Source organism: Patagioenas fasciata, chromosome 27 (assembly GCF_037038585.1).
Source record: "Patagioenas fasciata isolate bPatFas1 chromosome 27, bPatFas1.hap1, whole genome shotgun sequence".
In the NCBI taxonomy this organism is placed as follows: domain Eukaryota; kingdom Metazoa; phylum Chordata; class Aves; order Columbiformes; family Columbidae; genus Patagioenas; species Patagioenas fasciata.
The window spans coordinates 4334815-4357995 of record NC_092546.1 but is presented as its reverse complement, the minus strand read 5'-3'; the positions used below and the strand labels follow the sequence as shown (position 1 = coordinate 4357995).

Sequence of the window (23181 nt, the reverse complement as noted above, 5' to 3'; positions counted from 1 at the left end):
TCGGCGAGCAGCTCCCGCGGGGCGGCCAGAGCCTGCTCCGCCCGCCCGCACGGCTCGGCCCGGCCCGGCTCGGCACGGCGCGGCCCGCTCCGCTCGCTCGGACCGCTCAGCCCCCGCCCGGTACGGGGGGTCGCGGGGGGGGGGGCGGTGGTGGCGGGCGGGGGTCGGGCATGGGGGGGGGAATGGAGGCCCGATCCCCCCGGCCCGGGGGCAGCCCTGGAGCTGGGGGGGGAGTGGTGCGAGGAGGGGGGTCGGGGGGGTCCGCGGGCCGGGGGGGGCCGGGTCGTGCCGGGGCAGTTGCCCCCCCCCGCTCCCCCCCCCCCCCCCCCCCGCCTGCATACGTTGTACTTGGCCGGGCCGGGTTGGGGGGGTCGCGGAGGGGGGGAAGGGCCCTGCGGGGCGGGGGGGTGGGGGGGCTCGGCGCGGGGGCTCCTGGGAGTTGTAGTCCGGCGGCCGCGCCGCTCCGCAGGTGCGAAGGAGCGCGCGGACTACGCTTCCCGGCGGCCCCGGCGTGCGCGGCGAGTGGGAGGCGTGTTGATGGGCAGCGGGCGGGGCCAATCGGGGCGCGCCCCTCCGCCCCGCGCGCCCGCCCGCCGCCGCCCGGCCCAATGGCGGGCGGCGCGCGGGGTGTGGGGTGGCCGGGGACAGGCGCGGCGGGGCCTGCGCTGCCTCCCCGGCCGGGCCCGCGCCCCCCGCCCGGCCCAGGCCCAGGCCCCGGCCCGCCCGCAGCCCCGGCCTGCCCTGCCCGACAGAGCCCGGGCGGCGGCCGCGGGGCCGGGACCTCGCCTGGGCGCCCCCCGCCCCCTCCCCCGCCCGGCCTCCATTGGCGGCGGCCCGCCCGGGGGAAGGGGTGGGGTCGTGGCGCCCGGCCAACGCTCCCTGTGGGCCCCGCCGCCAGCGGCCCGCGGGGGGGCGGCCCGGCCCGGCGAGGGGGGGGCCCGGCTGCTGGGTGGGGTCCCCTGGGGCGTGTGTCCTGCCAGCCTGGCCGCGGCGGGGCCGACCCGAGCGGGGGCGCCTGGCTGGGCCGCTCCGCGCGTCTCTTCCCCGCCGGGCCCCCCCGCCTGTCCCCGAGCGCCCCAAGGTCGTCCCCCCGGGGGGCGCTGCCGCCCGGCCCTGCCTTCCTTCTGTGGGTTTGTTTTTATTTGTTTTTTTTGCCAACCCCTTCCTTATCTCCCCCCGGCCGGCTCCGCACCCACCCCCGTTGGCGGCGGGGGGAGAGGGCGGCCGGGCAGCGGCGGTTCGCAGCGATAATCCCCCGCCGGGGGTTGGGGCCCTGGAGCACAGGGCTGCCCTGGGAGATCCAGCAGGATAAGCCGCTCTCCCCGCCGCTGGAGCTGCGCAGCGGTGAGGGTGACATGAGGGGCAGCATCCCTGGCTGGCAGCGGAGGGGAGGCCTCTCCGTTTGGCCGGGGTTGTGACATTTCCATGGCTTCACCGTCTTCATCTCAGGGCTCTTGATTTCGAGGCGGTGGGTCTGGAGTTGGGTTTTCAGGTGCCATGAGATAGCTGAAGGTTGTTGCCGGCTTGCCCGGGACCAGGAGGCAAAGTCACGGGCAGATCGCGGTGGTGCCCGTGGGCTGAGCGGAGCGAGCTGCTCGCAAGGGCTTTGCTGCTGGAGTTCGTTTCAGCAGAAGGGGAAAAGCAGGCACCTGGGGCTTTCTCTCACCTGGACTTTTAAATCCCGGTGTTTGTTGAAAACGACAGTTTCTGTTGTGGACCGGCAGCCGCTGTGAGCGCTGGTACCTCGGCTGCTTCCCCCATGGCCTCAGCTCCTCCAGACCCTCTCGCTCGCAGGGGGTTGAGCAGCAAGAGTTTCTCTGTGCTCGAGGACTCCTGGTAAGAGTGCGCTGCCGCTCCGAGGTCCCGATCAGCCATGTCACCCTGGTAATTGTCTTGGCTATCGAAACCATAACTTATATAATAAGCGCTTTATAGACATGGGTAGAGAAGGCCTGGAAGAATTTACAACCTAACGAGGGCTGGAGTTGTGTGCAGTGTTGCAGCAGAGCTAAAAGGTCATCCCGTCATTTTCAAAAGTGTTGTTTGGTGTTTTGTTGTTGTTGTGATTATTTTTGGTTTATTTATATATATATATATATGATTTTTTTCAATGAAATGTTTTATTTCTGAATGTTTCTCCCAGTCCTGGTTGGAAATTGCAGTATGTGGGCACTTCTGGAGGTTGATCGGGAAGAGATGGGGTGGTTTAATTCTGATGGTTTGCTGGAGATGTTGTATTCAAACAACTTGAAAAGAGGAGAGACAGAGAGAAACTGAGCAGTTTATTAGAGAGGAGCCATTCATGTTTAATATTCATTCTGGCCCCTGTTTAGGCTTGTTCTGGGGAAGGAGGGAGTGAAGAGGCACAACCCAAACATGGGTGAGATGGTGGGATTTTTCCACCGAGCTTTAATTGCGTTAGTAACTCAGGGGAGGGTTTTGCAAGGCATGAGCTCTTAATAAACCTGGTGGTGAATGGAAGTAGTTCTTCACTTTCTGCTGGTCTGCAACTCTCCTTACGCCTTTATATGTTTATTTTAATGTATTTTATGGTCACATATGCATCTCGCATTGTGGTCGCAGGTCCGATGATCTTTAGCCGTACTGCGGGCTTAACAAGGAGCTCGGCTTTGGAGAGGTGGAATTAATTTGGTGCGATGAATGCGGTGGGTTCGTCTTGTGTTTTGTGACTTTGAACGCGGAATTGAAAACGACGGTTGTTTTCCTGGCGTGAGAATCTGGATGTCGGCGCGGGATGCAAATCGGGGAAGGAATGAACGCTCGTATCGGGGTGCTGCGATGCTTTGGTTGCGCTCCCCATCGTCCTCGAGACCTCGTTTGGCGGATAAATTGCTGCCCAAGCACTGGGGTTTAATTCTGGAGAATCAAGTCTCCCGCAGGTATCCAACCTAAAAATTTGGGGGCCTGTGACATCCCTGCTTTTGAGACGGAGCCTGAGTGCTTGAGAATTGTGGTTTAATCTTGATTAAAACTGACACTTGAGGGTTTTTTCCCAGTGTCAGGGTGCTGCGTTTATTGAAAGAGAAAACTTCTGTGGCAAACAATTAGAATCCTGCTCGTTATCTTGCATAGCCAAAGCAATAAGTAGTTTCTCTTAACTGTGCTCTCAACCAGCCTTAACCTCAAGTTTGATGAGACCGGTTTCAATCTGTAATTAAAAAACCTTTTGAGGAGCAAAACTTGGGGAAAAGGAGAAAGACGGGCGGTCTCTTGGATGAAGAGACACGTTTGTAGCCGGTCCCGTGACCCTTTGATCCGAGCGGGCGCGTGTTTGTGTTTGGCGCTGCCTCCCGGTCGCCGTGGCCACGTGTCTGTCCCGGTACCTGCGCCCGGCGCATCCCGCCGGTCCCGGAGCAGCTCGGGGGGACGTCGGAGCGGGAGCAAACGAGGTCAGACGAGCGTCGGGATCCTCTGCATGTATCCAGGGACGATTGTTTCTCGCCCAGCTCCCCTGCCCGTATCATCTTCCCCCTGCGCATAGTTTCAGTTTGCAAGCCGCTCCCCGGTGGCGTTGCCGGCTCCGGTAGCAGAGTCCAGACGCAACTTCAATGGAGCAAAAGTCGTTTTGCGCCTCAAATTGCGGTGGGGCTCCTTCCCCCCGGCTGCCTGAGGGGTCTGTAAATCTTCCTGCGCGACGTCGGGCAGCGGGTGGAAGGAAACTATAGGGATCGGCTTCTTCTCTTAACGTGACAAGCTGTGAGAAACTGGAACCGGGTGCAGGCTGCCCTGTGGCTGCAGGTGGGAGCCAAGGCCACGTCGGTGAGATGAGCCGCAGATCCCCTGGCAATCGGCGGATTTCTGACACCGTTGCTTTGCCGACCCCTTAAAAAATGCGTCCGGCCTGGCTGTCGGGAGCGGGATCTCCCTGGTGACAACCTCGCTGTCTCAGATGCTCTTCACCAATCTCTTCAGGTCCCTGTGCCCTCCCGGGGCGCCGGGGCCAGGACAGGAGCGCTCGCTGGGTGGTTTCTTTACCTGTGATGGGACCATTTCCCCCCGGCTTTGCTCCCCTGCAGTTTGTAACGCCCGCCTGACCCAGGAAGCACCGCTGCCCTGCTTTTTGTCACAGCAGAGGATGCTCGGAGTGTCCCAGCGCCACGTTTTAACTCCCTCTTGCCCACTGCTCATCTGCAGTTGTGCTCTCTATTTCCTTCCTGGTTCGTGCACCTACTTATTTCCCGCTGGCAAACTGGAAGCCAGTAAGCAGATCTTTTTTCCCCCTGTTGTTTGCTCGAGTGCCTGCTCAACGCCAAGCCAGGCGAACGCCGAAGGTGGGCTTGTAGCTACAGGTTGCTGCTCTCTAGTTTCTTGGAACCTCTTGCCCCGACAGGCAGAGCACACGTGGTGCCGGTTCAGCGTTCCTGCCCCTCGCCGGGGATGAAGTGTGCGGCGTGTTCGCCCTCCACATTCGCTTTTGCATGTCGCGTGGAGTCGAGAACGGCGAGCCGAGCCGTGTGTTTATCCCCAAACTAGGAATTACATAAGGGACTGCCCTGCCCGTTACGCTCTGCTTTGTCAGTAAACTCCAGTCTTATTCTCTATTTTTTATTCCCCCCTTCCTGGTGTGTAAAAGGCAATTCCAGGTGCTGTTTGAGGCAATTAGGTACATTCTGGAGCTCTGACATGGGAGGCTGGAGGCAGGCGAGTGGAGAGGGAACGTCAGGCGAAGGGGAACCCGCGATGTGGCCGCGGGGGGAGAGGGACAGGGTGGTTTTGGGGTTTGATTCAAGCTGGGCATGCAGGGGGATGGGGGGTTTGGGATTTGAGCAGTTCTTGTTCTTGCAGTTTAGGAGATGGAGAGAAGCTGTGCCAGGGTGAGGGGGACGTGCTGTGGAGGGGCAGGTGCTGTCGGCCTTTCTCAGCAAAAGTGCCAGCGGTGACTTGGGGTCTGTTGGGAGCGTGGGGTCTGAGCTCTTGCTGCTCTGTGCTCACTCCTGGTCTCTGAGCAGGACGAGGATGAAAACGGGACCCGCAGAACCTCTCGGTTTTATCCACCCTCGAGCAGCTGGGACGTGCCGGTGTCCCCACAGCCCCCGCTCAGCCCTGGGTTAATTCTGGCAATGGCTTCGTATCTTCGTGACGAGTTTTCAGTCGCTCCCTTTGGTGAAGGGGCCGTGTTGTCTTTTTGAAATACCGGCAGCTTATTTCTGCGTGGGCCTCAGTGCCTCCAGGCTTACGGGGTTTCGAGTTGAAAAGAAAACCTTCCCTGTCCATACACTGTGCTCCTAGGCAAAGGTTGGTCCTTTAACCAGGAGAGAAACACACGGTTTCATGTTTTGTGGGCTTTTTTCACCCCTTGTTTGTAACTTCAGAGGCTTTCCAAAAGATTTCGTTAGGGCTAAGGGCTGGATAGCAAGGGCTTGGTGTCCCGCAAGACCCTGCAAACCCATGACTGAATGGCAGCAGCGGAGCAGTGTGGGAGCAAACCCACCCAAGGGTCGCTGGGCGGCTCAGTGGGTGTGGGCTCATTTCTTCTCATTGCGGAGGAGTTCCTGGGAGCTGGAAGCCGTTACCCTGCTCGCAGACCTGGAGCCATGGACTCAGAACCGGCACGTTGAGAAACTCTGAGGGAGAGCAGAGCGATGGTGCCGGTGAGGAGGGGCTGGTGGCCCGAAATCCGACCCCTGCACACACTGAAGTTCAAGGAACACACGCTGCCCTTGGGTCCGTGACTACACGGACTTGAACCAAGGTGCATTCCTGCTGGATTAAATACGGTCTCTGATGACAAAGGAGAAAATTGGCACGGAGGTCTGGGTGGAGTAACCAGTTCAAGCTCACCTTGCAACATGGGAGGAGTTTCAGTACCTCCCGGTTCTCGCTGGCATTGCTGGAACGGGCTGCGTGTCGCTCGGTGCGGATGGTTTTGGGTGGCAGGTTGGGCTGTGGCTGCTGCTTTTGGCTGTGCCGTGACCGATGCAGAGGAGCCCGCGGTGCTGGGCCGTGTGACAGCCGGTGTGCGCAGGCTGCTGTGCCTGTGGGCTCCCAGCGGATTCTGGCTTTTACTGGTAGCTGGTGCTGCAGAGGAAGCCAAACTTCCCATGTGCTGTGCCCTGGAAAGAAATCCATCCCAGTTCCAGACATCAGGAGGGATCTGCGGTGACATTTGGTCATCCCTTGTCTGTTTTCTTAGTCGTAGAAGTTAGCTAAGAAAGATGGGGACAGACTTTTGAGCAGGGCCTGTTGTGATAGGACAAGGGGTGATGGTTTTAAACTAAAGGAGGGGGATTCAGGCTGGACATGAGGAAGGAATTGTTGGCCCTGAGGGTGGTGAGAGCCTGGCCCAGGTTGGGCAGAGAGGTGGTGGATGAACCATCCCTGGAGACATCCCAGGCCAGGCTGGACGGGGCTCTGAGCACCCTGAGCTGGTGAAGATGTCCCTGTCATGGCACTGGATGAGCTGGGAAGGTCCCTTCTGCACAAACCATTCTGTGATAAAGCAACAGGCCTTGTCCTGGGAGATGCAGAGTGCAACAAGCCCTTTTCTTCCAGGTGTGCTCGGTAGCAGCGTCCCTGATGATTTCCCCTGGCACAAAGAGGAATCCCAGACCTCTGTGTCTCATTAGCAGCACCACGGAGTCCAGCTCCACCTGGGTCGTCATTATCTCCCTGCTCCATCCTGGTCGCACCACCCCTTCTCCTGTTTCACAACCCACTGCTGCCGGCAGGATTTGGGGTCCCAGTTCCAGTTGCTCTTGTTCTGGTTCTGCCTTGGCACGAGTGGTTGATGTCCCAGCACCGAGGTGTCTTGGTGAAGTTCTCCTTGGCTCCTTCCGGCTGCCGACACGGTGCTAAGGGCAGCTTTGAATACTGAAAGGATTAGAAATGGCTTGAGGTAGGAGGGAGATTGCTGAATTACCCCCAGAACCTGTTTGTCCAGGCGATGTGTCACCGCGACGAGAGCCTTGGTGGTCACCATCCCTCCGTACCCCAGTTCCATACCCATGCTGAAATGCTGCGGTAATGCAGCCTTGAGACTTCTCCAGCCCAATTCTTCAACGAGGCTCTTCCAGCCCGGTTTAGATGCTCTGCCAAAACGCATCAGAGCTGCGCAGGCCCCTGGGTGAGCGCAGGGTGCAGCCGTTCCCCAGCGGGGACGTTGTCCTTGTCCCCTGGCTCTGCAGACCCAGTCCCAGGAGAAGAGAGGAGGGGACCGTGGCAAAACCAGCGCTTGGCACCGCTGCTCCCTCAGAGCCGCTCTGCCGTGGGAGGGGATTATTATCGTTATTTTCTTGATACGCAGGAAATTCGAGGTTCTTTATGACTTGTGGTCATGCAGGTTCCCATGATGCTCATTGAGGGTCCAGGGAGTGTTGGATTCCAACGCTCCATCCGAAATTCGACGGCAGCGATTACCAGCTGTTCTTCCTCCCGGCGCTCCCTTGGCAGCCGTAGCAGGATGTGGGATTCTCCTTTCCTGTCTGAATTTCTCTGCCGCTCGATCGTCGGAGATGGTTGTTTCTGTGGTGTTTGGGGTCGATAAACGGCTCGGAAAGCGCTTTGGCTCTTTGAAGATGCTGAAGGATCAGCGCTTGACGGCCCTGCGCGTTTTTGGGTAGATATCCCTGTATGTTGGCTATGAAACAGCCCTAGAACAAGGGTTGGCTCATTGCTGGAGCTTCCTACGCCGCCCAGGCTTATATTTCTAGACAGTAGGGAGAGGCAAACCTCCCCGGCAGGTCAGACCTGGCCATGGGAGCGCGGCCCCGCTGCTTTGCTTACCTGATAGTGCTGCGGGTTGGGCTGAACCGAGGGGCGGTTGCTGCGATGGAAGAGCCGGGGCTGCCGCGCTGGGTATCGTAGCGACTCCGTTGTTTTTACGCTTCATGTTGAATTTCAGATCCTGAAGCGGGATGCTTGGAAAGCTCCAATCTTTGGAAGGATGGGAATAACCGTTTGGGGAGCCGAGCGAATCCCTGTGATGTGGTCGGTCTCGTTCCTTAGATGACCCTTGGTGTTGTGGATCCGGCGATCAGAGCTGTGATAGCACCCCCAGCATTGAGAGCTGGGGATGAGATGCTTCCCAGAGCCCATGCCCTGAGCTGGGGATGTGTCAGGGGCTGGAGGGGGTTTTTTGGGCAGAAAACAGAGCCGTATTGTCCATAGAGAGGCCACAGGGTGCTCCTTCTGCTCTGATCTCCTCACTTCAATAGCTGCATGATCTTGGTCATGCCGTGCGTGTCCTGTGGTGCTTTACCCCAGCTGCGATGTCCAGTCAAGATATAAGAAAGCTTGAATTCACTCTTTTTGCCGCTGATGGTTCAATTACCTGCTAAACACAAAAGATTTATCCCCGTTGCGCTATGGAAAATTCAGGTTTATTTAAGAAATAATTAAGATAAAAAAGTATCTTAATTTTTAATGCAACGCAGTTTGCTCCTCTTGGTGTGCGGGGTCTCCCTCTCAAGCACACACGTCCGTTTTGCAGGTCCACGTCATTCCCATAATTTGGCACCAAACTACCGCCAGCACTTTCCTGTTAGAAGCTGAGTTCGAATAGCGCCGTAGAATGGTTGAAATAGCGATTTTTAAATATATATTGTTTTCCCAAGCAGGCAAAACACCTCCCTTCATTTCCTCTGCCCACCATCTTCCCACCCGGCTGCATGCGAGCTGCGTTTCCCGAGGCCTCCGCATAGTTTGGGGTGGATCCCGGGCAGAGCGGGACCTGCCGGGGCTCGTCCCGCGGTGTCGGCGCACGGCGCGGTGTGGGCACAGCCGGTGGGTTATCCCGAGGGCTCCGGCCGAGCAGATGTGTCCCCACAGCTGGAAGAAGGAAAAGGGGCGAGCGACACGGTCGCTCCCGAAACGTAGAGACAAGGGCTTGTTTTGTGTGGCTATAACTGGGGTGAGCTGTTCGTAGGGGGTGGGCAAGGGCTGCGGTAACGTTTGGGCCTTGGGCAAGCAAACACTGACTTTTTTTTTAATATAACAACATTATTTTAATAATTCTTCTCTAGTGCTGCTGCAAAGCCCACCCTGGCACCATCCTATGTGCGTTTATTTCCTTGAAGAAATTACACAGAGCAACTTTTCATCCTCATTCTCTGGGTACTCCCACCTGCAAGAGGCCAAACCACCACGTGCCATAGCCTGAAACGTGGTTGTCCCCGAGAAACCTCGTCGCGTGGATGGTGTCGCTGCCCTAAAGCCGTTTTGCCTGGTGCTGGTTGGAAAAGGCGCTAATAATGTGCTTTTTCTCCCCAAAGCGGGTCCGTGATGCTGCCCAAGCTTGTGGTGGGTGCTGCTGGACCCTGGCCTTTGGCAGGAGATGTGGGGTCTTTTCCAGGTGAAGAGCACACTGAGAACATTCCCTGTGACCGAGCTTTTCCACCTGATACCGTGTAATTCCAAGCCCTCCCAAGCTGCTCGAGTTCCTCTGTTTGCCCAGCGAAATTTTAAAGCGATGCAAAGAAGCACAAGAAGAGAACGCCAGGCACCGAGGTTGGGTGGAAAACTAGTAATTAAGCGGTGTTTTGTCAGCACTTTGGGTTGCGATCCCATCTTAATGTGGTCGTCTCATTTGAATGTAAATATCCAATTCCAGCGCTCCTGGAGGAAGGCGATGGGGCCGGGCGGGAGGGGAGCAAAGTGCAAGCTCAGGGCTTTCGGTTGTTCGCTTAACGCTCTGTTCTTCTCTTTTTGCAGTTTGTCTGGTAGGTCTGAGAGGAGCGGGTTGAGAACTTGAGCTTAAGAAAATAACCTTGTAGTGCTGAGGAGCAGCGTCAAACTGCAGCCGCCCTCGGTGCGAAACCGGTTGGATGCAGAGCAACCGGGGGTGCTGCGAGCAGCATCTCGAGGAGCTGAATGTGTGTTCAGCAGCGCTTACACCAAAAACAAGTCATTTTTCCTGCGTGGAATTGGGCTGGTTTTGTGTGGGAACCAGGCAAAGCCAAAGCTCACTTGTGTTCACAGAATGGACTGGGTTGGAAAAGCCCTCAGAGCTCATCCAGTCCAACCCTTGGTCCAACTCCAGCCCATTGACCAGATCATGGCACTAAGTGCCATGGCCAATCTCAGTTTCAAAACCTCCAGGGCCGGTGAGTCCAGCACCTCCCTGGGCAGCCATTCCAATGCTGACCACTCTCTCTGCACAGAATTGCTTTCTCATCTCCAGCCTCAGTTTCCCCTGGCAGAGTTGAAGCCCATGCCCCCTTGTCCTATTGCTGAGTGCCTGGGAGAAGAGCCCAATCCCCCCTGGCTAGAACTGCCCTTCAGGTCGTTCTAGAGAGTGCTGAGCTCAGCTCTAAGCCTCCTCTTCTCCAGACTGAACAAGCCCAGCTCCCTCAGCCTCTCCCCATAGGGCTTGTGCTCAAGTCCCTTCCCCAGTCTTGTTGCTCTTCTCTGGACCCGCTCCAGCACTTCAATCTCTTTGGAAACACAGAGCGGAGTGAACCGAGCACTTAGGGACGTGTGCGGTGTTCCGCCAGCTTTGTAAATAGGTTTGTAAATAAATTTGAGAGCTCTGCTATTGTTGCAAACTCTCCCTTTCAGACGGGCCGTATTTTAAGTTGACGGTGTCCCCTCGCTCACACTGCGAGACCCATTTCCTCGCTTCTCCAGCACAGGCGCTTTGGGGTGAAACGTGGTGTTGTGCGGCCCTGCGAGACGCGCAGTCTGGGACCAGCAGCCTGAAACGCCCTTTGGGGTGCAGGGAGAGAAAAGAGCTACCAGGGGTATTTAGGTCAGTGGCCGCGACTCCCCCTTGGTGGCCCATTCAGACCTTGTCCTTGCCAAGGAGGGGACTCGCCGGCCAGTGGCTGTTGTCCCTTGTCACCTGGATGTTGGGAGCTCCTTCCCGAGCGGATTTCACCCAACCCACCCGCCCGGCGTTGCGTGTCCTGCTGGGTTTTAGTTATTCTTTCTTCAACCTGTAAAGCTGGAAGTTTCCATCTCATTACCAACCCCAGGTTTAATACCCCAGCCCTTCACCCCCTGCAAAGCACACAGGGTGTGATTTTGAAGCGCTGGGTGGCCGTGCTCGGGGAGGGAGCCCCGTGGTCCGTGGGGGCACTTGGGGGGCAGCCCCCGATGCTCTCGGCCGCCGCGGCCCGGGGACACAAAGGCCGCGTTGTGCGAGGAGAATGAGCCGCGGGGTGGTGCGGCGTCCATGCCAGCCGGGCGGTCCCGTGACCCCGCAGCCGTTCCCACACTGTCCGGCCCATTGTCCCGGTCCCCCCGGTCCCCAGCACTGCCCGGTTGTGTGGGTGACAGAGCTTGGCTGCCCAGGAGATTTCAAAATGCTTCACGCAGCTCAAATTCTCTTTGGGGGTGAGGGCTGCTTCCCAAAATGTATAATTGAGGTGTGGGGGGAAAGGCTTTAATGTCGTTTGCCAGGCTGGAAGGTGTTGTATCAGACCTGTTTATTTGGGGAGGGATGTGCTGTAGTAGCTCAAATTTGGAGGGGGGTTTGGGGCTGCCCTGGTGGGAACAGGGCAAGCGCTGTGGCACCGAAGGCCGCCCCCTTTGTAGCCACGCGGTTGGGGGGTCCCTGGACCTCCTGTGGATGCAGAGACGCAGGGACCTTGCCCGAGGACACCTGGACCCGGCTTTCCCACTCCCCAGGCTGCGCTCGGCCACCAAACACCTCTTCTATCTCCTTTTATTTAAAAGCCCCATGAAATCGAGGGTTCGAGTCCCACTCTGGAGCAGCAACCCTGCTCCTCTGGTCCTTCCCTCACCCCCATCACATTTCCATGTGAGCTTAACACTGTTTTTTACTTGTGTTGAATATCGAGGGCTTTGCTTGGCATTTCACCACCTCAGAACTACCTTTTCCTGTATTTCTTTGGATAAAAGAGTGCAGAAACGCCTTTTTTGCCCCCGTTGGATTAATAAATCTTTTAAAACATCAGAAAATGGCCAACTCCAGATAAATCCACTAGCAGGCCCAGCATGGGGGGTGTGTTGGGAAGCGAGTGGTGTTTTGCGCCCTGCTTGCGAGCTCCCCGTGCGGGACGTGGGGCCGGGAGCCGTTTCCTGTGTAATTACCGCGTCCTGGCTGCTCCTGACTCATCGCGTCCCCCTCGCCTGGGCCCGGCCGCTTCCCGCTGGGCCTCAGTTTCCCCACCTGTAAACCGGGGGGCTTTGCTACTTAGACTTGTGCCAGGGTATTTTTATGAATCAAATTATGTAGATGTGGATGTACCGCGGGTTGTGTTGGCCCCGAGGATCCTCGTGCTTGGGGTGCGGGGAGGAATAGATTGATTTATAGGCGGACAGCATCGCTGTGGCAAGGGGTAGAGGAGACAGGATGGAGGTGTCGTTCCCAGTTTTGGGGACCAGAGGCTGGGCCTGGGGAGCTGGGGAAGCCGGGGGGGTGTTTGGCCCCGGTGCCCCCTCCAGCAAACGGGGTTTGTTCCGAGCAGCTCGCTTTGCTCAGGCTGTTTCAGCCCTTGAAGAGAGGATGGTTTTAAAGTGAAGTGGACCCGTTTCTGCCGTGTAGCACATTGGGAGTGAAGTGGAGCAAGCGGTGGTGCTGGGGAGGTGGGCTGGGATCCTCTGGTGAGGCTCAAGCCAGGCCAGTGTGGTCCAGGTGCTGTGTGGCTCTGTTAAGCCCAGTCCTTGCCAAGGCTTGCGAGCCCCGGCCCAGCTCTGTGCTAATCCAGCTCTTACCCCGAGCACCTGGGCTGCTTTTCTCCTCCTTCCCCAATGAAGGTAAGAGGGGAACGTCCCCGCCTGCTGATGGGGACACCAGGGTGCTCCAGGGTGATGCGGAGGGGACACACAAGCCGGTGGCCGGTACCTGCTCCGCGGTGGGAAGTTTGCCCGTGCGATGCAGACGAAGCGTCCCTGACTCACCGCGCTTTTGTTTTCTTCTTCTCCCGCAGCCTTTTGCGTCGAAGATGGCGGGTGGCGTGGACGGCCCCATAGGGATCCCCTTCCCCGACCACAGCAGCGACATCCTCAGCAGTTTGAATGAGCAGAGAAACAACGGGCTGTTGTGCGACGTGGTCATCTTGGTGGAAGGCCAGGAGTTCCCCACCCACCGCTCCGTCCTGGCCGCCTGCAGCCAGTACTTCAAGAAGCTCTTCACCTCAGGGTTAGTGGTGGACCAGCAAAACGTGTATGAGATAGACTTTGTGAGTGCGGACGCCTTGTCGGCTCTGCTGGAGTTCGCTTACACCGCGACCCTGACCGTCAGCACTTCGAACGTCAACGACATCCTCAACGCCGCCACACTGCTGGAGATCCCGGCGGTGCGGGATGTTTGCACGGATCTCCTGGACAGGAAGATTCTGGCCAAAAATGACCAGATGGATACAGTAGATCAAATTGATCAAAGGAACCATCTCAGAGCAAAAGAGTACCTGGAGTTCTTCCAGAGCAACCCTGTCAATGGCCACCAAGGCAGCTTCCCGTGGACCAACCCAGAGTTGAGAGACCTTCAGAGACTGAACTTCCGAGGCCCGGAGGAGGAGGAGGAGCCGGACTGCAATGGCGTAGAGTTCTACTCGCAAGCCCCAACAAGCGAAAGACCAAAGGCCAATGACTGTGATCCTGACAGCAACCAAGGCATGTGGCTGGACAGAGAGGAGGAGGAGGCGACTCCTGGCTCCTTGTTCTCGCCCTCTCAGAACGGACATTACAGCGCCCGTAACTTGCCCACGCCGGGAGAAGAGGAGGGGACCCCGGGGGGGTCTCTGGACCAGCAGGAAGCTGGTGACTCCCCCAGTTTTGTTCCCGCTGGAGCGGAGACGGAGGATGACGCGAGGGAGGCGGACGGCTTGGCCGCCAGCGCCTTGCTGCAGCAGATGATTAATTCCGTGGGGAGACAACAGCTCGGGGAGGACGACCGGAAGGATGACGATGGGGTCATGGATTATTACTTGAAATATTTCGGCAGTTCGAACGAGAGTGACACCTATCCGTCCTGGTCCCAGAAAGTGGAGAAGAAGATCAGGGCAAAAGCATTCCAGAAGTGCCCCATCTGCGAGAAGGTGATCCAGGGGGCCGGCAAGCTGCCGCGCCACATCCGCACCCACACCGGGGAGAAGCCCTACGAGTGCAATATCTGCCAAGTCCGATTCACCAGGTGAGGAGCGGGCGGACGCCGGAGGAGAGGGGATCGTCCCACAAAACCCCAGGGGCCGGTCTTGTGCGGTTTTATCTTGCCTGATTTCCATCCTAACATTCAGTTGGATGTGAAGGCCAGAGTTTTCCAGAGAGATGAGCAATTTGGGGGTCTGACCCTTGAGATATCTCGATATCCAGTGCCACACCGTCCTGGTGTCCTGAATTGCTGAGCTCTGCTGGAAGCCTGGCCAGACCTGGGCTTCTGTGGAGGCCCAATAACGTGGTTGATGAGATGGAGCTGCACCCCTTGGTGTTTCCATCATGGTTGAGATGCGTGTTGGAGAGTCATTTAAAAACGGCTCCCTGGGGCGACTGGAGTGGCTGTAGTTGGGTTGGGAAGAGGCTGAACCCCGCATCGCTCGCGTCCTCTCTCGGTGACCTGTGACGGGCACCCCAAAAAACACACAAACCGCGGTCGGCACCTCAGTTCGGCTCCCTGGGGGCGTTCGCCTCGCTGCTGTTTCTAATCAGGGTTCCTCCCCTGAAGAAAGGGGGTATTGTTTGGATTCCTCCGGTTCGCTCTGGTCCACGTGTCCCCGCGCCGCCTCCTCTCGCTGGGCGCTGCGATGGCCCAGCCGGGGCGGGGGTCCCGGCCCAGGGGCTGCGTGGCTGGGTAACCCACTGAAATCCTCCCGTGGGGGTTCTGTGGGGCGCTCCCCATTGCAGACGTGGCAGGTGGGGCTGGGACCCGGGCAGGCGGCCCCATCCGCACCCAGCCCTGCGCTGGCGAGCCGAGGAGCGCAGATAACGGCAGGGGCAGGATGCCAGCCCTGCCCGCTCCCCAGCGCCCGGCCCTGCCCCGCGCACGATCCGCCCGCTGCACCCAGCGGTCCAAGGTCCTCGCGTGGTTGGAGCCAGAGGATGCGGAAACAAGCCCTGGTAGCCATGGTGGCAGTGCCACCTCGTCGCTCCTCCGTCTCGCTGGGTTTCGGGTGGGCCCTGCACTCCGGCACCGCGGAGAACGGGGTGGAAGCTCCGTCCTTATCCCAGCCCCTATAAACACACTAGGGCCCTGCTATTTTCCAGCCAAAATACATCCCTCCTCTTCTTCCTCCCCGCAGCGTTTGGGTGCGGAGGAGCCCGCATGGGGCCAGGAGCCCTGCTTGGCCTCACTGTGCCCCATGGCACGGCTCGCCACATAACCGCAGCCCCAAAACCTCCCTTGAGGCTGCTGCCCCAAATCCCAGCTGGTTTCCAGCTCCCTCTGCCCGTGTCCTGGTCCAGGGGTGTCCTGGTCCAGGGGTGTCCTGGTCCAGGGGTGTCCTGGTCCAGGGGTATCCCAACCCCATCCCCCTCCAGCTACCATCCCGTGTCTCCCCTGCCCCGGGTTGTTTTTGTCAGGGGTGTCACCGAGTTGTTTTCTTCCTCCTCCCTGACCCCCCAGGCTGTGCTCAGAGCCTTATCTCAGCAGCCCCAATTTAAAATGGGTGCCAACCTGCCCAAGCTCTCCATTCTCCCTGTTTTCCTCCCCGTTTTATTAATCTTTTGCATTCCTTCTCCATTCTCTCCTTCCCATCCTCATCCCATGGGATGACAGTGCATTTCTTGACAATAAATTCCGAATGCCGCGTATCGCGGTAGGATGGGGATGCTGTGGGACACTCGGTCCCTGCTCTTGGAGGAGGATGTGGGGCTGTGGGACGCTCAGTCCCTGCTCTCAGAGGAGGACGTGGGGCTGTTGGATGCTCAGTCCCTGTTCTCGGAGGAGGACGTGGGGCTGTGGGACACTCAGTCCTGCTCTCGGAGGAGGACGTGGGGCAGGGCAGGAGGACGAGCCAGGGCTGTTTTGCAGGGCTATTTTCACAGGGCTGTGTTGCAGGGCTGTTGTTTTCACAGGGCTGTTTCGCAGGGCTGTTTCGCAGGGCTGTTTCGCAGGGCTGTTTCGCAGGGCTGTTTTGCAGGGCTGTTTCGCAGGGCTGTTTTGCAGGGCTGTTTCGCAGGGCTGTTTTGCAGGGCTGTTTCGCTGCCGCCCCCGTGCCGGGTGGGACCGCAGCCTGTCAGTTACCATCGATTTTTGCTCACTTTGCTTCCTGGTGCCTCTGCGTTGGCAGGGGGAGGAGCGCCGGCCGTGCCCTCATGATCTGCTGAAACAAAGGCAGGGCGATTTGGTTTTATTTTTCAATAAAAATTATAAATATTTTCTAAATTATAATTGATTTTTAAAAGCCGTTTCGATGTGCTGCTCCGCACCACATTTTAAACAAGACCCACCGTCCCAGCCCCTTTGGGAGCTGCGTTAAAATGAGAAGTGGATGTGTCTTTGGTGTTCTGAACCCTGAAGATTTGGGGTGTTTTGGGCCCTTGTGCTGACAGAACTGGTTCGGAGCTGCCTTTCCTGTGCGGGATGGCGGAGCAGGATGGGGCTGGGTCCCCTTGTCCCCACCACGTGCTTCGGGCCAGAGGTTTTCCATCCAGGAAGCAGCGAGACGTTGTGGTTCACGTGGCCCCATTGGCCCCTGGCCCGGCTGCTGCGACTGCCCTTCCCGGCTCTGGAGAGCGCGGCAGCGTCGGCTTAACCCTGCGCCCATGCTCAGCCCCACACTGGGTGGTGCTGAGCCTCACACCAGTGCTCAGCCTCCCACCAGTGCTCAGCCTCACACCAGTGCTCAGCTTCATACTGGGTGATGTTTGATCCCATTCTGGGCGATGCTCAGCTCTGCACCGGTTCTCAGCGCTGTGCTGGATGATGCTCAGCCCCGTACCAGGTGATATTTGACCCCATATGGATGCTCGGCCCTGTGCCAGGGGATGTTTGACCCTGTATGGACGCTCAGCCCCATACCAGGTGATGTTTGACCCTATACAGATGCTCAGCCCTGTACCAGGTGATGTTTGACCCTGTATGAGTGCTCAGCCCCATACTGGGCAATGTTTGACCCCATATGGATGCTCAGCCCCATACCAGGTGATATTTGACCTCATATGGACGCTCAGCCCCATACCAGGTGATATTTGACCCCGTATGGATGGTCAGCCCCATACCAGGTGATGTTTGACCCCATACAAATGCTCAGCCCCATACCGGGCAATATTTGACCCCATACGGATGCTCAGCCCCATCCCACCTGATGTTTGACCCTGTATGAGCGCTCAGCCCCATACCAGATGACTTTTGACCCCGTATGGACGCTCAGCCCCATACCAGCTGACGTTTGACCCTGTATGGATGCTCAGCCCCATACCAGGTGACGTTTGACCCGTACCCATGCTCAGCCCCATACCAGGTGACGTTTGACCCGTACCCATGCTCACCCCCATACCAGGTGATGTTTGACCCATACCGATGCTCAGCCCCATACCAGGTGACGTTTGACCCGTACCCATGCTCAGCCCCATACCAGGTGACGTTTGACCCGTACCCATGCTCAGCCCCATACCAGGTGACGTTTGACCCGTACCCATGCTCAGCCCCATACCCACCAACACTCAGCCCCGCACCGCTCCACCCTCCCCCCTGTGCCACGCGCAGGACCGGCAGCACCCCCCACAGCGTGACTGTCCCCGTGTCCCCTCTCTCGGCAGGCAGGACAAGCTGAAGGTGCACATGCGGAAGCACACCGGGGAGAAGCCGTACCTGTGCCAGCAATGCGGCGCCGCCTTCGCCCACAACTACGACTTGAAGAACCACATGCGCGTCCACACCGGCCTGCGGCCCTACCAGTGCGACAGCTGCTTCAAGACTTTCGTCCGCTCCGACCACTTGCACAGGCACCTTAAAAAAGATGGATGCAACGGGATTCCCTCGCGGAGGGGCCGAAAACCCCGGGTGAGAGATGCCGGGGGGTTGCCCAGCACCCCGACGAGTAGCGCCGAGGATGGAAGTTTTCAAGCCGGGGGGGAGAGCCAAGAATCAGAGGACACCCCGCAGAGGAACGGCGAGGAGCAGCAGCACTTTGAGGAGAATTCTAACAATGAAGAGTCAGGATTGAATGTAGCAGGAGGGTCGGCTGAGGGTAACACGCAAGGACTCTCCTAAACCAAAAAAACAACAGTGTCACACGATCTAGTTAGTACTTTTCCTCCGATTTTTCTCTTTAAAGATGTTTCTCTCCCTTTTTAAAAAAAGAAAAAAATAGAAAAAAAAAGGATATATATATATATATAAAATGTTTCCAATCTTCCCATGGTAAGCAGGGCTCCCCAGGATCCCTCAGTAGCCAAGGACCTTGTGTTGGAAAGGCGGATGCTTGGGTGGGGATGGAAAGTGGCTCTGTGGCATGGAAAAGAGCTTCCATGTAAATCCAAAGCTTTATTTTGTGTCCAAACACACGTTAAAAAACAAAAATATTGCAGAGAGAGATCTATTTAAGGAAAAGAAAAAGGAAAAAATATAAGAAAAAGAACCAAGCGGTAGGAGCGGAAGGGCTGGGGGGAGCGGATGCGGTGCCTGGGGAGCGCGGCGGCCCCCCCGATGCTTTGGGGAAGGTATCTGTGTTGGGAAGGTGTCTCCTTTTTGGGGTGAAATGTCTGGGTTGGGGGTGAAGCTGCGGCGCCTCCCCGGGGGTTGGGGGGGTCCGGGGGGGTCAGTCCGTCCCACCAGCCCCGGCCGGGGAGGAGCGGCGGCAGCGCTGGGTGCGGGAAGTGGCCTGGAATCGCCTAAAATTGCCTAAAGTACAACGGGAAAATCATGTGAGCGCACAGCGGGATTTTGCTGTTGGCAGCGGGTGTTGGACCCCCCGGCTGGGGACACCCCCTCTGGGGACACCCATCTGGGGACACCCCATTTGGGGACACCCCTATTACCCCATTTGGGGACACCCTATTTGGAGACACCCTATTTGGGGACACCCCATCTGGGGACACCCCCATTTGGGAACACCCCATCTGCAGACACCCTGTCAGGGGACACCCCATCTGGAGACACCCCATTTATGGACACCCCATTTGAGAACAACCCATCTGGGGACACCCCATTTGGGGTCCCCCCATTTGGGGACACCTTATTTGGGGACACCCCATCTTGGGACACCCATTTGGGGACACCCCATCAGGGGACACCGATTTGGGGACACCCCCATTTGGGAACACCCCATCTGCAGACACCCCATCAGGGGACACCCGATCAGGGGACACCCCATTTGGGGACACCCCATTTATGGACACCCCATCTGGGAACACCCTATTCATGGACACCCCATTTGGGAACAACCCATCTGGGAACACCCCATTCATAGCCAACCCATTTGGGCTCACCCCCATTTGTGGACACCCCCAGCAAGTGTCCATCTGTCCCTGCATCCATCAGTGTGTCCATCCCAATAATTTGGGGCTGGGGGATGTGGGTCACTCCCCCACCCCCCAGTACATTTTGTCCACCGGGTTCCCACCCCAAAAAAAGCACCTAAAAAATGGCCAATTCCTTTGCAAAAAGGTTATTTGAGGCCTCCCTTAAAGGGCCAGGAGGCCTTTTTTGGGGTCCCCCCAGCCCCATTCCCAAAAGAAATATATATATATATATATAGATGCTCTATGGCTCTAGAGGCGGGTATGCAAGAGGACAAGAAGAGGCACCTTTCAGCTGGTCACCTGTTTTCTAAATGCACATTTTTAAACTTCAAAAAAATATATATTAAAAAAAAAACAAAAACACAAAAAAAGAGATTTTAAGCCCTTTTTATTTTCAAAAAGCACTTTTTAGATTCTCTCCCTTTTTTTTTTATTTTAAATTTTATTTGAATTCTGATTCATTTCGGGTTCCTTTCGGTGTTTTTCACTTCGGAAGCAACAGCAGGTTGGGCCGAATGTGACTTTGGAGAGGGAGTGAGAGGGGAGTGTGTGCAGGGGGGGGGGGGTTGGTGTTTTATTTAATGCAGCATAAAAAAAGCAATAAAAAAAAATCAATAAAAAATATAAAGGTGATTAAAAAATATATATAAAAAAAAAAACACGCAGAAAAATAATAATAAATACAAGAAAAAAATAAAACCACAAAGAAGTCTTAGCACTTTGCGATGGAACGGGTACTCGGAGATCACTTTATCTTAACTTAAAGAGCAAAAGGTGTTTACAAGTCGAAAATTCTACCGAGAGATAAAGAAATATTATTAAAGATTAAAGAAAAAAAACAAAGCCGAAATTTATTTTTGTAAGAAAAAATAATGTGTGTATATATATATATATTATAAAAAAAAAAAAACACAAAAAAAATATAAGACAAAGGTTTAAAAAGGCAGAATCCAAGTTGTGTCGCGCGGGGGGATAAAGGTGTCGGCGGGAGGAGCGATGCTGATTAATTAATGCTGGTTAATTAATACTGATTAATTAATGCCCCCCCCCCCCCCCGGCGCCAAACCCTTGGGGTGGTTGCACTTCAGCGATATAAAAATATATGGGAAAAGATACGAAAAGCTGGAATTTGGGGTGAAAATCAGGAGGGTTCGGCCTTGGGTTCGTGTTTGCTCCTCGCACCCTTTTATTAACGTTCTATTCTTATCATTAATTTGTGGGTGGTTTTGAGCCGCTCCCACCCCCCCAATTGGGATCTGGGGGTTGAATTATGGGGGGGGGACACCCATATTGACCCCCCCATCCCATCACCCCCCCCCCCAACACCCCAAATGGTTTGGGTTTGTAAATAGACGCTTACTGAGGTTCTTTATTGGCATCGAGTTGTGGTATCTTCTGTTTTCTAGGTTGGGTTTATGGTTGATTCCACCCCCCCCCCCCAAAAAGCTCCTCGCTGCTGCTTTTCCCCCCCCAACGCAAGGTTTAGGGGGTTATTTGGGGGTTAAATGGGCCCTTTTGGTGTTTGGGGGGGAATAAAACTGGGCGGGGGGGAGGAGAAGAGGGAAAATGGGGGGGGGGAGGGAAAAAGGGGAGGGGAAATGGGGGGAAAAAGAATGGAAATAATTTAAAAAATAATAAAAGGGGGGGGGGGAAATTGCTAAAATGGCACAAAACAGCTTGAATTAGTCTCAGGATTCCCACCCCCCGGGGGTCCCAAACCCACGGTGTCCCCGTGTGTCCCCCCCCCCAGCACAAGTTGGTGTTTGCACTAAGGAACATGGACTTCAAAGCACCAACCCAAACCCCCCCAGTTTGTCCCCATTTTCAGCCTTAAACCCCCCCAGCTCAGCTTCAACCCCCCCCCAGCTCAGCCTCAACCCCCCCCCCAGCTCAGCCTCAACCCCCCCCCCAGCTCAGCCTCAGGTCGGCTCGTTAGCGGCGTTAATTAACATTGAATTCAGGTTGTGATTAAGCGTTGCCAAAGATGCTGCGGAGTTGGGGGGCGAGAAAGGAGCGGGGTGGTGGGGGGGTGTGTGTGTGTTAGTTTAGGGTCATTCATCCCCATTTAGGGTCTGAATTGGGGGGGGGGCATCTCCTTCCACCCCCCCGCGCTGCCGGAAAGATGGGTCACCCCAAAAACACAACGGGGGGGGGGTGGGTTGACCTTCGCACCAAAAGGGCTGATTTATGTCCCCCCCCATTCCCCTTCCACACTTGGTGTGTTCCCCCCAGGCCTATTTAACCGCATAGAGACCCCCATCTCTATAGCTCTGGGTAGCGTTATATCTATTTATATATATTTTTGGATTGATTATGAGAAGTTTTATTAGGACGGAGCTTTTTAAAGGGAGGGGGGGAGTAGCAGAAATAGGTTTAAATGGTGTTTTTCTACAAATTATATCTATATCTATATATATATATATATACACACCAAGAGCTTCAACTCATCCCGGGGCGGGGGGGGCACGAGAGCCGGAACCCAGCGAGGACGCTCCCACGGGGCCACATTTTGGGTTTATTTCTCTTTATTTTCCTTTTGTTTTGGGTTGTTTTGTTTTGTTTTCCGCGTCTTTATATATATATATATGTGTATATATATATATATATATATATAATCTATTCAAGAGATTCTCTATCTAAAGCACTCGCAAGGTTTCAGCGGTTTTTATGTGTAAAACTACTTTTGTGGTATATTTGGGTAAAACGGAGAGGAAACGATGAATAAAGCACAGCAAAGACATTCCATAGATTGTACCTTTGATAGAATTTATAAAGTGGGGGAGACTGAGGAGAATATAAAATAATAAGAATTGCACTTTGGGGGGGGCTTTAAAAAAGAATAAACTATATATTAAAAGTACACGCGCAGCCATTTGGTTTCTTGGGGGCGAAGGAGCCACCGGGGGCTCCTTGGGGTCCTCATGGGGTGTTGTTCTTATTCTTGGGGTTTGGGGACTCAGACAGAGGTGCCTGGGCTGGGGGGACAGGGGATGTGGGTGGGGGGTGGTGGTGATTTTGGGGTGTCCAGGGTTGGGGGTGTCAGTGATTTGGGGGTGTTCAGGACTGGGGTGTTGGTGCTTTTGGGGTGTTTGGGGCTGGGGGTGTCAGTGATTTTGGGGTGTTTGGGGTTGGGGTGTTGGTGATTTGGGGGTGTCCAGGGTTGGGGGTGTCAGTGATTTGGGATGTCCAGGGTTGGGGGTGTCAGTGCTTTTGGGGTATTTGGGGTTGGAGGTGTCAGTGATTTTGGGGTGTTTGGGGTGTCAGTGATTTGGGATGTCCGAGGTTGGGGTGTCAGTGATTTTGGGGTGTCTGGGGGTGTCAGGGATTTTGGGATGTCCAGAGTTTGGGTGTTGGTGATTTTGGGGGTGTCCAGGGTTGGGGTGTCAGTGATTTGGGATGTCCAGGGTTGGGGTGTTGGTGATTTTGGGGTGTCCAGGGTTGGGGTGTCAGTGATTTGGGATGTCCGGGGTTGGGGTGTTGGTGATTTTGGGTGTCCAGGGTTGGGGTGTCAGTGATTTGGGATGTCCGGGGTTGGGGTGTTGGTGATTTTGGGGTGTCCAGGGTTGGGGTGTCAGTGATTTTGGGGCATCCGGGGCTGGGGGTGTCAGGCCCAGCGTGTGGCTGTGTCTCAGTTTCCCCAAACAGAGCAGCACCCCCGAGGGACAATGACACACGCAGGGGGTCCCAGCCCCTCCCTGTCTGCCCAGGACCCCCATGGCTGGATCCCACCCTCCCCCCCCCCCCATTAAGCTGCTCGGGGGGGCCCCTAATCCCGTTTGGGCCCAGATTAGGGCCGGGCCAAACGCCGGCACCCAGATGGCCGCGGTTTAAGGAGCGCAGGGCCGGGGTTTGCGGGGT

General features: G+C 56.3%; 1 protein-coding gene across 2 annotated transcripts; it reads left to right on the top strand.

The window, feature by feature from the left end:
* ZBTB7A (zinc finger and BTB domain containing 7A) lies at nt 1-20249 on the top strand. 2 transcript variants are annotated; one of them, XM_065858273.2, is made up of 3 exons: nt 1-120; nt 12852-14056; nt 17620-20249. In XM_065858273.2, exons 2-3 carry the CDS (start codon nt 12867-12869, stop codon nt 18071-18073), a joined length of 1644 nt encoding a protein of 547 aa, XP_065714345.1. In that variant the 5' UTR covers nt 1-120; nt 12852-12866; the 3' UTR covers nt 18074-20249. The 2 variants fall into 2 exon arrangements, with proteins under 2 accessions (XP_065714345.1, XP_065714343.1); XM_065858271.2 differs by lacking the exon at nt 1-120 and adding an exon at nt 1147-1344.
* The last annotated feature ends 2932 nt before the right edge of the window (nt 20250-23181 follow it).